The 12,098-nt window shown below is 48.0% G+C and overlaps 2 protein-coding genes across 5 annotated transcripts in view; one reads left to right on the forward strand and one right to left on the reverse strand.

Moving 5' to 3' along the window:
- The window catches only part of DFFA (DNA fragmentation factor subunit alpha), a 12,886-nt gene extending 11,120 nt beyond the window's left edge, over window positions 1-1,766 (reverse strand). For both annotated transcript variants that reach the window (XM_017887940.1, XM_017887942.1), the window contains exon 1: window positions 1,506-1,766. In XM_017887940.1, the coding sequence (XP_017743429.1) occupies window positions 1,506-1,641 (136 nt within the window). In that variant the 5' untranslated portion in view covers window positions 1,642-1,766. The remainder of the gene's footprint in view (window positions 1-1,505) is intronic.
- A 2,326-nt stretch (window positions 1,767-4,092) lies between these two features.
- Window positions 4,093-12,098, forward strand: part of PEX14 (peroxisomal biogenesis factor 14) — a 163,713-nt gene continuing 155,707 nt past the window's right edge. Inside the window, exon 1 of one of the 3 annotated variants that reach the window (XM_017887943.1) lies at window positions 4,093-4,189. In XM_017887943.1, coding sequence (XP_017743432.1) covers window positions 4,154-4,189 — 36 coding nt within the window. In that variant the 5' untranslated portion in view covers window positions 4,093-4,153. Of the gene's footprint in view, window positions 4,190-4,247; window positions 4,268-12,098 lie in introns of those variants that run through there. The other 2 variants (XM_017887944.1, XM_017887945.1) reach the window with 2 other exon arrangements.

A 12,098-nucleotide genomic window follows, 5' to 3' on the forward strand; every position in this document is an offset into this window, starting at 1 on the left:
CGAGGTGGGCAGATCACGAGGTCAGGAAATCGAGACCATCCTGGCTAACACGGTGAAACCCCGTCTCTACTAAAAAAAATACAAAAAATTAGCCGGGCGTGATGGTGGGCGCCTGTAGTCCCAGCTACTCCAGAGGCTGAGCAGGAGAATGGCGTGAACCTGGGGCGGAGCTTGCAGTGAGCTGAGATCCCGCCACTGCCCTCCAGCCTGGGTGACAGAGCGAGACTCTGTCTCAAAAAAAAAAAAAAAAAAAAGAAAGAAAGAAAATGCTTTTTGTTCTTTACAGTATCTTCCTTAGCAGATTCTTTTTTAACCTATGGGAAAGTATAAAAGAAGTGGAGCTTTTATCAGTAGCTTTTCATATTATCATTGGCCGAGACGCTTTCTCCAGGACCGGTCTGTGCTATCCCATTTAGTGATAGCAATGCTTCAAATACTAACGAGACTGGAGTGAGCAGAAATAGCCAAGAGACTACAAATATCCTTCAGCGGTGTTGTCTACCACCCAATAGAACAGTAAGGCATGTATGGGCTGGGCTGCAGAGAACACGAGCCTCTGTGCCACGCACATCCAGCCAAGGCACTGAAGGGGAATTAGAAGTAAAGTAATCTAATGTCAGGAAAAAAAATACATAAATGCTTATATGCAAAATCCATGTCACCAAAGCATTTATAATGCATTCGCTGTTCATGGGCCTCTGAAAATTTCCATATGATCTCTGTTGGTGACTGAGAGTAAGCAACTGTCCCCTCTGACACACACTGTGACTACATGCCTGGGGCTGGCTCACACATTTAACCTGTCAAACTTCTTTAGGTAAGCAATTTGTTGCTACCGCTAATAAGACTTGCAAGTCACTTAAATATATCAGCTTATTTGAGAGAAGCAACAATCCTTTGAAGCAGGGCTGTAAATATTATACCCAGTTTGCTGATGAGAAAACTGAGGGTTGAGAGACGGTTAACTGCAAGGCCAAGCAGCTGGTAAAGCTATGGAGCCGGGCTCGGAACTTCCATCGGCTCCGTCATTTACAACTCACGTTCCTTGTCTGGACCTCCAGAAATGGTCAGTAGCAGCTCCCTCTTTCCCGCATAGGTTCTTGCCAGAGCGGAAGGTGGAAACCCCTCCCCACTCCGCCGTGGGCTCAGCTGGGGGTTCTTGTACCACCTGAGTGTGCCGGCGTGGCTCCTGCCTTGGTCCCAATGGGCTCCGCTTGGTCCAACATCTAAGCGATTTCAGGCAAGAGACCTAAGCCGAATCTGGCTTAATGTGCATTTTGCTTCCTGGCTCTCTTCCCACCACTGTGGAGTCTCACACGAGATTAATTACGCTCAAGCGCCTGAAATCTGTAAATCGCTAAGCTCACTTGGACCATTTCTGTCCCAAGGCTCCACCCGAGCTACAGGAATCCCCAAGTCGCCTCTTCTGACCCCGCCTCGCCACCGCCGGACGTCCTCTCCCGGCCCTGGCTCCCCCACCCCCTCGCCCGGGGTCCCGAGCCAACCCTTGCTCCTCAGGTCTTCCAGGCAGGAGGCGGCCACGCCGTGCTGTTCGCGGCTGTGGTTGCGGCGCAGCAGACACGGCTTTAGAGTCCAGATATCGCCAGATTCTGGTGCCCCGGCGTCCCCGGTCACCTCCATCCTCTCCAAAGTGGGACCTGCCCGGCTTCCAGAAGCCGCGGGAGGCCTGAGCGGCGGCCCTCCTACTCGACCCCCTTCCGCAGCCTGCGGGGAGATATAGTTCGCTCCGCAGCAAATCACACGTGGGACCAGGGCACGCCGGGAGATGTAGTTCTAGTTGCCGCTAATCACATGTGGCGTCGAGGCATGCCGGAAACTGTAGTCTCTGGGTTTAGAGCCGCTTTCGTTCTATCGCGCGATTCAGCCCAGGAGTTGTTTTTCCCTCGTATTTAGGAGCTGCATTCGCGCGTTCAAAAATAAGGCCAATGGAGACTTATTTTGCATGACGATGCACATGCCTGTATACTGTATTGAATTTTTAGAGCATTTCTATTCGCATATGAGATGCATGATGCTAATAACAGACACCCGCATGTTTCCACTCATTCTATTTCCTGCTTCAACTGTGCAAATTAGTTTGGGGTCTCAGAACAAAATGCTTAAATAAACATAGTAAACATTAAAGTCTCAAATGCATCGGAGAGGAAAGGGGAAATGCGAACCTCGGCACTGCTGGAGATTATTCAGATGCCTCTTGACAACATATTCATCTTTGTTTTAATATTGCTACTATGGAAAAGTTTGTTTTTTTCTTCCCGAAAAATTAACATCTAAGATAAAAGAATAGTAATAAAATGATCAAAAAGTTCCTCTCTTAAAAGAGAGCATTTTATGTAAACTAGAAGTAATTATCTGCTCATATTTATTCATTCGGGGGACAGTTTCCTTCCTTGTTTTTTTTTCTTTTTTTGAGACAGCGTTTTGCTCCGTCTCCCAGGCTGGAGTGCAGTGGCGCGATGATGGCTCACTGCAGTTTTGATCTCCTGGGCTCAAGCCATCCTCTCACCTCATATTTTGTTTATGAAAACGTGGGTGAGGGCCCCGGGGGCGGCGGCTCACCCCTGTAATCTCCGCACTTTGGGAGGCCAAGGCGGACAGATGGTCTGAAGTCAGCAGTTTGAGACCAGCTTGGCCAACATGGTGAAACCCCGTCTCTACTAAAAATACAAAAATTAGCCGGCCGTGATGGCGCACGCCTGTAGTCTCAGCTACTTGGAAGGCTGAGGCAGGTGAATCGCTTGAACCCGGGAGGCGGAGGTTGCAGTGAGCCGAGATCGCACCACTGCACTCCAGTCTGGGCGTCAGGAGCAAGACTTACCTCAAACAAAAATAAAAACAAACAAACAAACAAAAAAAGTAGGAGAGGAAATTAGATATTTATCTCAATAAAAGTTTAGGCATTTAAAACAGCGTTTAGTAGGAGGAATTATTAATTAAGTCATCCCTTTTAAGCAGTCTATATTGATCAAAACAACTATAATAGGAGCTGGCGGTTAACTCTAATGTATGTATCCTTTTTCATATAATTTCATTTTTAATTTTCTTATCTTATTTTTAGACAAGGTTTCGCTCTGTCGCCCAGGCTGGAGTGCAGTGGCATAAATAGCTCACTGCAGCCTCAACCTCCTGGGCTCAAGGGATCCTCCTGCCTTGGCCTCCTAAAGTGTTGAGATTACAAGTGTGAGCCACTGCTCCTGTCCAATATTTAATTTAAAAGTCCAACAATTAAAAAAAAATCTAACAATTCAACCAGAGTAAAATAATGACGTTTTGTAGAAGCCTCTTCTCTTCAAAATGCCTTTTGTGTGTTCTCGCAATAGACCTGCACGCTTATCTGAGTGCTATCCCCACAATACTGTAATTGTGTGTGTGTTTGGCCTGGGCGTGGGAGTAGGGACTGAGTCTTGAATCCTTTTATTTCAAGGCCTACCAAAGTTCCTAGCATATAGTAGGCACTCAATGAATGGAACTGAACTGATGTCTAAAAATTAATTTCCAAGTTTCTTCGCATTCATCCATTAGCAAGTACCTAAATATGCTCACGGCACTGTGGGGATGGGCAGAGATTTAACTCAATAAGAACAATATGGGCCGGGCGCGGTGGCTCACGCCTGTAATCCCAACACTTTGGGAGGCCGAGGCGGGCGGATTACCTGAGATCGGGAGTTCGAGGGCAGCCTGACCAACATGGAGAACCTCCATCTCTACTAAAAATACAAAGTTAGCCGGGCGTGGTGGTGCATGCCTGTAATCCCAGCTACTCGGGAGGCTGAGGCAGGAGAATCGCTTGAACCCGGGAGGCGGAGGTTGCGGTGAGCCGACCGAGATCGTGCACTCCAGCATAGGCGAAGAGCGAAACTCCGTCTCAAAAGAAAAAAAAAAAAAAAACCAGAATAATACACATATAACAACGCAACAATGCAAAGAAGCTATAGACTTGGGATCTTCCTGGAAAGCAGAGATTAACGGAAACTATGCAAGGTGACCCGGACACCCGGGCTCCACCCTCTGCCCCAGTCCCCCACATCGACAGGCTCTGTTCCGGCTACCTTAGTCTGGGCGGGAGGGCGAGAGCGAGGGCGCCTGGGAGAAACCTCGCCCTGCGGCGGTTGATTAGTCAGGCCTCAGAAAGATGGCGTCTTCGGAGCAGGCAGAGCAGCCGAGCCAGGTAAGGGGAGTGGGACTGCTCCGCTGTGCGGCGGAGACCCCGGCTGGAGGGGGCGCTCAGCATACGACTGGGAGCCGGGTAGGGACCCCGAGTCTCCGAGGCTGGGGACCCCGACCTCTTGCCCCCTCCCGAGCCCCGCCCCTCCCCAGGTCCTCCCCGCCCGGCCCCTCCCCCGGTGACCCCTCTTTGACCACATTCCGGAGCCCGGCCTCTGGTGTTTGGCCTTGCCCCCGGGTCCCAACTTCCTGCCTGCCAGCACCTCTGGTCCCACTGGAGCTTGGCGGGGAGGGTGGCGGGACCTTTGGGAAGTCCTCAGCCTTGAGCTGCGAGGGCTTGAGAAGGAGAGGATAGATCGTTCCCGGCTGTCCCCTCCGGGGAGGGGCCTGATTCCATCAGGGTTCCCACTCCCTCACGGCCTCAGGCTCCTGGAGTGGCTGCCAGCCTCTTCATCTGTAGTCACCTTTGCGCTTTTCTCGTCAAGTTGGAGAGTCAGAAATGATATAGTCGAGCCCTCGCAGTGCGTTGATAGGAAAGGGACGCACTGTGAATAACAGACGCCACCAAGCTTTTGGCTGAGGACCCATCCTGGCTTCCCCGGGTTTGGTTTTGTTGGCCGAGGGCTCCGCTCTAGCTTTTCACCTACAGATTCAGACAAATCCCACTCCAATAAGGGGACAGTAGGGACCAGCGTTGACGCCTGTGCCTCTGCGGTAGGGAGGCAGTGGCCTCCGAAGGGGTTTATAGTCCAAAGGTGGGGTGGGGTGGGATGGGGTGAGGAGAAAAGGGCTAAGAGAGGTCTTACATTTAACTGCGTATGTGCTGTCATGTTGAGGACAAATTACATCTGTTATCTCGTTTAGTGTTCACTACAACCTTTATGAAGTGCAGGCTGTTAACCTCCATTTCACAGAAATGAATACTAAGGGTTTGTGACATGCCCCAAATCGTGTGCTCTGTTGAGCCTGTATTGTACCTGTGTGACTCCTCTAGTCTTCCATATATTTTTGAGTTTAGTTAGGATTAGAATGAGGAAGAGGAAAATAGTTTCAACTTGGGGCCTCATTCCTCCTCTCCCACCTCCTTGAAACACGTCTAAGAGTTTTCAGCAACTTACTAGTATTTAACTTCCTTTAGAGGTAGAAGACCACTGCTTAGTATTTCTTACTGTCTTATTCTGCGTATCTGTTACAGGAATTGCACTTAAAGGAGTTGGTGTGTCCCCCCCATACCAGCTTCTATTAGCAGTGTGAATGATTCAGGAAGAAGATGTCTTGATTGTAAAACGTGGGAAATAACAAGGACTGATTCTGGCCTTCTCACCGTCAGGTGTTCTGGAGTTTGGCAAGTGTCTTGCGAGGAGGGCCTCTCCTTTCTTGCCTTACCACATTTAGTTTGTGAAATACTGAGGCATCTTGGGGTCTGGATTTCTCTGAATTGTTTGGTGTTAGGAATGCCCACAGGCTGGGATTGAAGGGTGTCCTCAGTTCCTGATTCTTTTTTCTTTTTCGAGATGGAGTTTCTCTCTGTTACCCATGCTGGAGTGCATTGGCGCAATTTTGGCTCACTGCAACCTCTGCCTCCTGGGTTCGAGCGATTCTCCTGCCTCAGCCTCCCGAGTAGCTGGGACTACAGGTGCCTGCCACCATACCTGACTAATTTTTGTATTTTTAGTAGAGACAGGTTTCACCATGTTGGCCAGGCTGGTCTTGAACTCCTGACTTCAAGTGATCTGCCCGCCTCAGCCTCCCAAAGTGCCGAGATTCTATGCATTAGCCACCATGCCCGGCTCTATTCCTGATTCTTACAGGACATTTTAATTTGCCAGTGCTGTAAACAGTACTAAAAATCTTGCCACTTGGAGCCATTGTCATGCCCAAGGATTCTTTTGGTTTTGCAAGTTTGCTCTCTCTGTATATGTATTTAATAGAAAAGGATCTAAGGTCCTTTAAGGGGGCATGGCCATCACTTACTTGATTTTCAGCTCTGCTTCTTTGCCCTGCTTTCCAAAGCTGGTAGAGGTAGGATTGCAACAGAACATACCAGCAGCCTGGGGGAAAAACTTGAACTTTTTTTTTTTTTGGAGATGCAGTCTCGGTCTGTCACCCGGGCTGGAGTACAGTGGCGCGATCTCGGCTCACTGCAACCTCTGTCTCCCGGGTTCATGCCATTCTCCTGCCTCAGCCTCCCGAGTAGCTGGGACTACAGGTGCCTGCACCTGTATAAAATTTTTTATATTTTAGTAGAGATGGGGTTTCACCGTGTTAGCCAGGATGGTCTCGATCTCCTGACCTCTTGATCTGTCCGCCTTGGTCTCCCAAAGTGCTGGGATTACAGGCATGAGCCACCACGCCCAGCCAAAGCTTGAACTTTTCATTACCAGATTCTATCGCTATCTAGCAAGTAGCAAATGCACACTTTTTGAATGAAGCAGCGCTCTTCAGCAACTGTTTGTTTCATTTTCAAGTCTTGATCAATCCAGTTTCCCATTTCTCTGATTAAAGCAGTATAGGATTGAAAGGATTGTTTAGCTAATTCCCCCACACCTGGTTTGTTGTGTAGGGTTAGAACCGTGGGGCTGAGCCAGTATTCTGTCTCTCACAGAAAGTTTGTTCGTTAGCCTTGTCATACCAGTCTCTGGTTTCTAACGATTAAAGGTGAAGAGCCTTCTCTTCCCTTGAGAGGCAGTGTAGAATAGTGGTTACAAGTACAGGCTCTAAAGCCAGACCCTCTGGCTTGGAATCCTAACTCCACTAACTTGCCAGCAATGTGATCTTGGACAGGTCTACTTAATTTTTCTGGACTTAATTTCTCCATGTGTAAAACAGGGGAAATACTAGGACCTATCTCATAGAGTTGCTCTGAGGGCCAAATGAGTTATTTATTTATTTATTTATTTATTTATTTATTTTTGAGACCGAGTCTCACTGTGTTGCCCAGGCTGGAGTGCAGTGGCACGATCTTGGCTCACTGCAACCTCTCCCTCCCGGGTTCAAGTGATTCTCCTGCTTCAGCCTCCCGAGTAGCTGGGACTACAGGTATGCACCACCATGCCTGGCTAATTTTTGTATTTTTTTTTTAAGTAGAGGTGGGTTTCACCATGTTGGACAGGCTGGTCTCGAACTCCTCACCTCAGGTAATCCACCCGCCTCAGCCTCCCAAAGTGCTTGGGATTACAGGCGTGAGCCACTGCGCCTGGCCCTAAATGAGTTATTTATGTAAAAGTGCCAGAACAGTGCCTGAAACAATGTGCTGTCTATTATTATTATTCAATTTAATAAGTTCTGAATTTTCACTCACTAATGGATCTAAACTTTCCTCAAGTTCTATTACAACATCTTTTGGGGTATCATTTTTCATGTGTTGACTACTTGCCTAATAAAGTTCTTTTATTCAGAAGTAATTCCTTAAAATTTCAAGGAATACCCTGAATGCTAGTGTTTATGCTAGCTGTCCTTCATTACTTTTGCATTTCAGGAACATACTTTTTCTTTTTTTTTTTTATTATACTGTAAGTTCTAGGGTACATGTGCACAACGTGCAGGTTTGTTACATATGTATACTTGTGCCGTGTTGGTGTGCTGCACCCATCAACTCGTCAGCACCCTTCAACTCGTCATTTACATCAGGTATAACTCCCAATGCCATCCCTCCCTCCTCCCCCAGGAACATACTTTTTCATAATGGTATAGTCTTTTTAGTCTATCTTCAAGGCGATTTGTTGGAATTTCATTTATTGCTTCCTTTGTTCTGTGTTCCCCACATTGCTCTGTTTTATGTGGTTGATCTATTGATTGAGACAGGGTCTAACTCTGTCACCAGAGTGCGGTGGTGTGATCATGGCTCACTGCATCTTTGCCCGCCCGGGCTCAGGCAATCCTTTCGTCTCAGCCTCCCAAGTAACTGGATCTATAGGTGCACACCATCGTGCCTGGCTAATGTATTTTTTTTTTTTTTTGAGACGGAGTCTCGCTCTGTCGCCCGGGCTGGAGTGCAGTGGCCGGTTCTCAGCTCACTGCAAGCTCCGCCTCCCGGGTTTATGCCATTCTCCTGCCTCAGCCTCCGAGTAGCTGGGACTACAGGCGCCCGCCACCTCGCCCGGCTAGTTATTTTTTTTGTATTTTTTAGTAGAGACGGGGTTTCACCATGTTAGCCAGGATGGTCTCGATCTCCTGACCTCGTGATCCGCCCGTCTCGGCCTCCCAAAGTGCTGGGATTACAGGCTTGAGCCACCGCGCCCGGCCCTGTCTAATGTATTTTTAAAACAGTTTTTGTAGTGGTGAGTTCCTGGCTGGGCGTGATGGCTCATACCTGTAATCTCAGCACTTGGGGAGGCTGAGGTGGGAGGATCGCTTGAGGCCAGGAGTTTGAGACCAGCCTTTGCAATATAGGGAGACCTCGTTCCTAAGAAAATTTAAAAATTAGCCAGGCATGGTAGCGCTTGCCTGTGGTCCCAGCTACATAGGAGGCTGAGGCGAGAGCATCACTTGGGCCTGGGAGGTTGAGGCTGTAGTGAACGGTGATTGTGCCACTGCACTCCAGCCTGGGTGAGAGAGCAAGACCCTGTTTGGGGGGAAAAAAGAGAGAGAGAGAGAGTGGGAGAGAGAGAGAAAGTGCTGAGATTATAAGCATGAGCCACCACGCCCAGCCAGCATGGCTGATCTCTCATGGAAGTCCTTTCTTGTGTGTACGTGTTGGAGCCCGTAGGAGTGAGAAACGTTATCTCTGTTTCCCAACTTTCCTACTAGCTTTTCTTCCTTCGCGGAGCAACAGAGGCATGGTTCAGTCTGATGACTTCACAGTTACTGAGTATTGAGTATTACTGTGGAAGGTGGATTTCCTATCTGTAGAGGTTCACTGAGTACGGTAAATTTTGTATTGAGAGGCTACAGAAGCAGGCAGGGAGAAGAGCAGAGTGAAAGAGTGGAAGAGCATGGCCTCACATCCTGGCAGGTTTTGGTGGAACTTCATCACTCACAACTATTGGACTTATCACTCCACATTTCTGAGTAGGTTTTCTCCTCTGTACAACGAGAGCAAAAACACCTAAAGCCGGGTGTGGTGGTGCATGTCTGTAGTTCCAGCTACTCAGGAGGCTGAGGCTGGAGGATTGCTTGAGCCCAGGAGTTGGAGTCTATAGTGCATGATGATCACATATGTGAATAAACCACTGTACTCCAGCCTGGGCAACAGGGTGAAACCCTATTGCTTAAAAAAATAAAATAAAAAATAATTACCCTTTTAGTGTTGACTGAGATCACAGCTGTGAAGAGCACCTGCTACATGGTAAGTGCCCAGAGTTAGTTTCCTTCTCCCAGTCTTTACTTGTGGTTCTGAGAGTCTGTTGAACTCTTTAATAACAGTAGGTCAGACAAAGTATTTGCCCTCTCAACTTTTTTTTTCTTTTTTTTTTTTTTGAGACGGAGTCTCCCTTCCGTCTGTTGCCCAGGCTGGAGTGCAGTGGCTCAATCTCGGCTCACTGCACCCTCAGCCTCCTGGGTTCAAGAGGTTCTCCTGCTTCAGCCTCCTGAGTAGCTGGGACTACAGGTGTGTGCCACCATGCTTGGCTAACTTTTTTTTTTTTGAGATGGAGTCTTGTTCTTTCTCCCGATCTGGAGTACAGTGGCACGATCTCGGCTCACTGCAACCTCTGCCTCCTGGGTTCAAGTGATGCTCCTGTCTCAGCCTCCTGAGTAGCTGGGACTACAGGTGCCCACCACCACGCCCAGCTAATTTTTTTGTATTTTCAGTAGAGATGGGGTTTCGCCATGTGGGCCAGGCTAGTCTTGAACTCTGGAAATCAGGTGATCCACCTGCCTTGGCCTCCCACAGTGTTGGGATTACAGGCGTGAGCCTTGCACCTTGGCCTCAACTTTTTATTTTGAAAAATTTCTCACATACAGAAAAGTTGGAAGGATAATACTGAGAACTTCTGTAAAATTCCCATAAAAACTTCACCAAGTGCACTGTTCACATTTTGCTGAATTTGCTTATGTCAGTCCCTATCTATCTATCTATCTATCTATATTTTTTTTGGGAAGGATTTCTAGTAAGTTACAGACATCAAGGATTTTTCATCCTAAAATATTTCACCTTGTGTCTCATAAGAGTAAGGTTATTATTCCCCTACGTAAACACAATACCATTATCACAGAAGAAATTTAAGTGTTGATAAATAATATTATTTAAAACAGAATCTGCACTCAAATTTTCACACTTAAATCAGGATCTAGTGAAGCAACAGAGTTTGCATTGATTTGTCTCTTTAGTTTCTTTCTTTCTTTTTTTTTGTTTGAGACGGAGTCTTGCTCTGTTGCCCAGGCTGGAGTGCCGTGGTACAATCTTGGCTCACTACAACCTCTGCCTCCTGGGTTCAAGAGATTCTCCTGTCTCAGCTTCCCAAGTAGCTGGAATTGCAGGTGCCCACCACCATGCCTGGCTAATTTTTTTGTATTTTTAGTAGAGACAGAGTTTTGCCATGTTGGCCAGGATGGTCTCGAACCCCTGACCTCAAGTGATCCACCCACCTCAGCTTCCCATAGTGCTGGGAGCCACCATGCCCAACCTTAAACTTTTGTTTTTGTTTTGTTTTTTGAGACAGGGTCTTACTCTGTCACCCAGTCTGGAGTGGAGAGGTGTTATCACAGCTCACTGTAGCCTTGACCTCCTGGATTCAAATGATCCTCCAGCCTCAGCCTCCTGAGTAGCTGGGACTATAGTCATGCACTATGATGCCCAGCTATTTATTTTTTGTAGAGGTCAGGTCTCGCTGTGTCACCCAGGCTGGTCTCGAACTCCTGACCTCAAGCGAGCCTCCCGCCTTAGTTTCCCAGGCTTCTTTTACTTAATGTATATTTTTGAGATTCATTCATGATGAAGAACAGCAAGTTTATTATCACGACTTTATATAGTTATATAGTTATTACATTGTATGAATGTGTTTGGCCATTTATTATTAACCATTCTCCTTTTTTTTTGAGACAATATCTGGCTCTGTTGCCCAGGCTGAAGTGCAGTGGTATGATTTCGGCTCATTGCAAACTCTACTTCCCAAGCTCAAGCCATCCCCCTACCTCAGCTCTTCTGGTAGACCACAGGCACATGCCACTACACCTGGCTAATTATTTTTGTAGTTTTTGTAGAGACGGGGTTTTACCATGTTGCCCAGGCTAGTCTTGAACTCTTGAGCTCAAGCAGTCTGCCTGCCTGGGCCTCCCAAAGTGCTGAGATTACCAGTGTGAGTGACCACACCTGGCCACCATTCTACTTTTTTATTTTTATTTTTCTTTTTTTGAGACTGAGTCTTGCTCTATTACCCAGACTGGAGTGCAGTGGCACGATCTTGACTCACTGCAGCCTCTGCCTCCCGGGTTCAAGTGATTCTTCTGCCTCAGCCTCCCGAGTAGTTGGGATTGTAGGCACCTGCCACCATGCCTGGTTAATTTTTGTGTTTTTAGTAGAGACGGGGTTTCACCACATTGGCCAGGCTGGTCTCGAACTCCTGACCTCAAATGATCTGCCCACCTTGGCCTCCCAAAGTGGTGGGATTATAGGCCTGAGCCACTGTGGGTGGCCCATCCACTTTTTTTTTTTTGAGATGGAGTCTCGCTCTGTCGCCAGGCTGGAGTGCAATGGCGTGATCTCGGCTCACTGCAACCTCTGCCTCCCGGGTTCAGGTGATTCTCCTGTCTCAGCCTCCCAAGTAGCTGGGACTACAGGCGCCCGCCACCACGCCCAGCTAATTTTTGTATTTTTTTTTTTCTTTTTGAGACAGAGTCTCGCTCTGTTGCCCGGGCTGGAGTGCAGTGGCTGGATCTCAGCTCAGTGCAAGCTCTGCCTCCCGGGTTTACGCCATTCTCCTGCCTCAGCCTCCGGAGTAGCTGGGACTACAGACGCCCGCCACCTCGCCTGG

The sequence above is a fragment of the Rhinopithecus bieti genome, unplaced genomic scaffold (assembly GCF_001698545.2).
Source record: "Rhinopithecus bieti isolate Rb0 unplaced genomic scaffold, ASM169854v2 scaffold_16234, whole genome shotgun sequence".
NCBI lineage: Eukaryota > Metazoa > Chordata > Mammalia > Primates > Cercopithecidae > Rhinopithecus > Rhinopithecus bieti.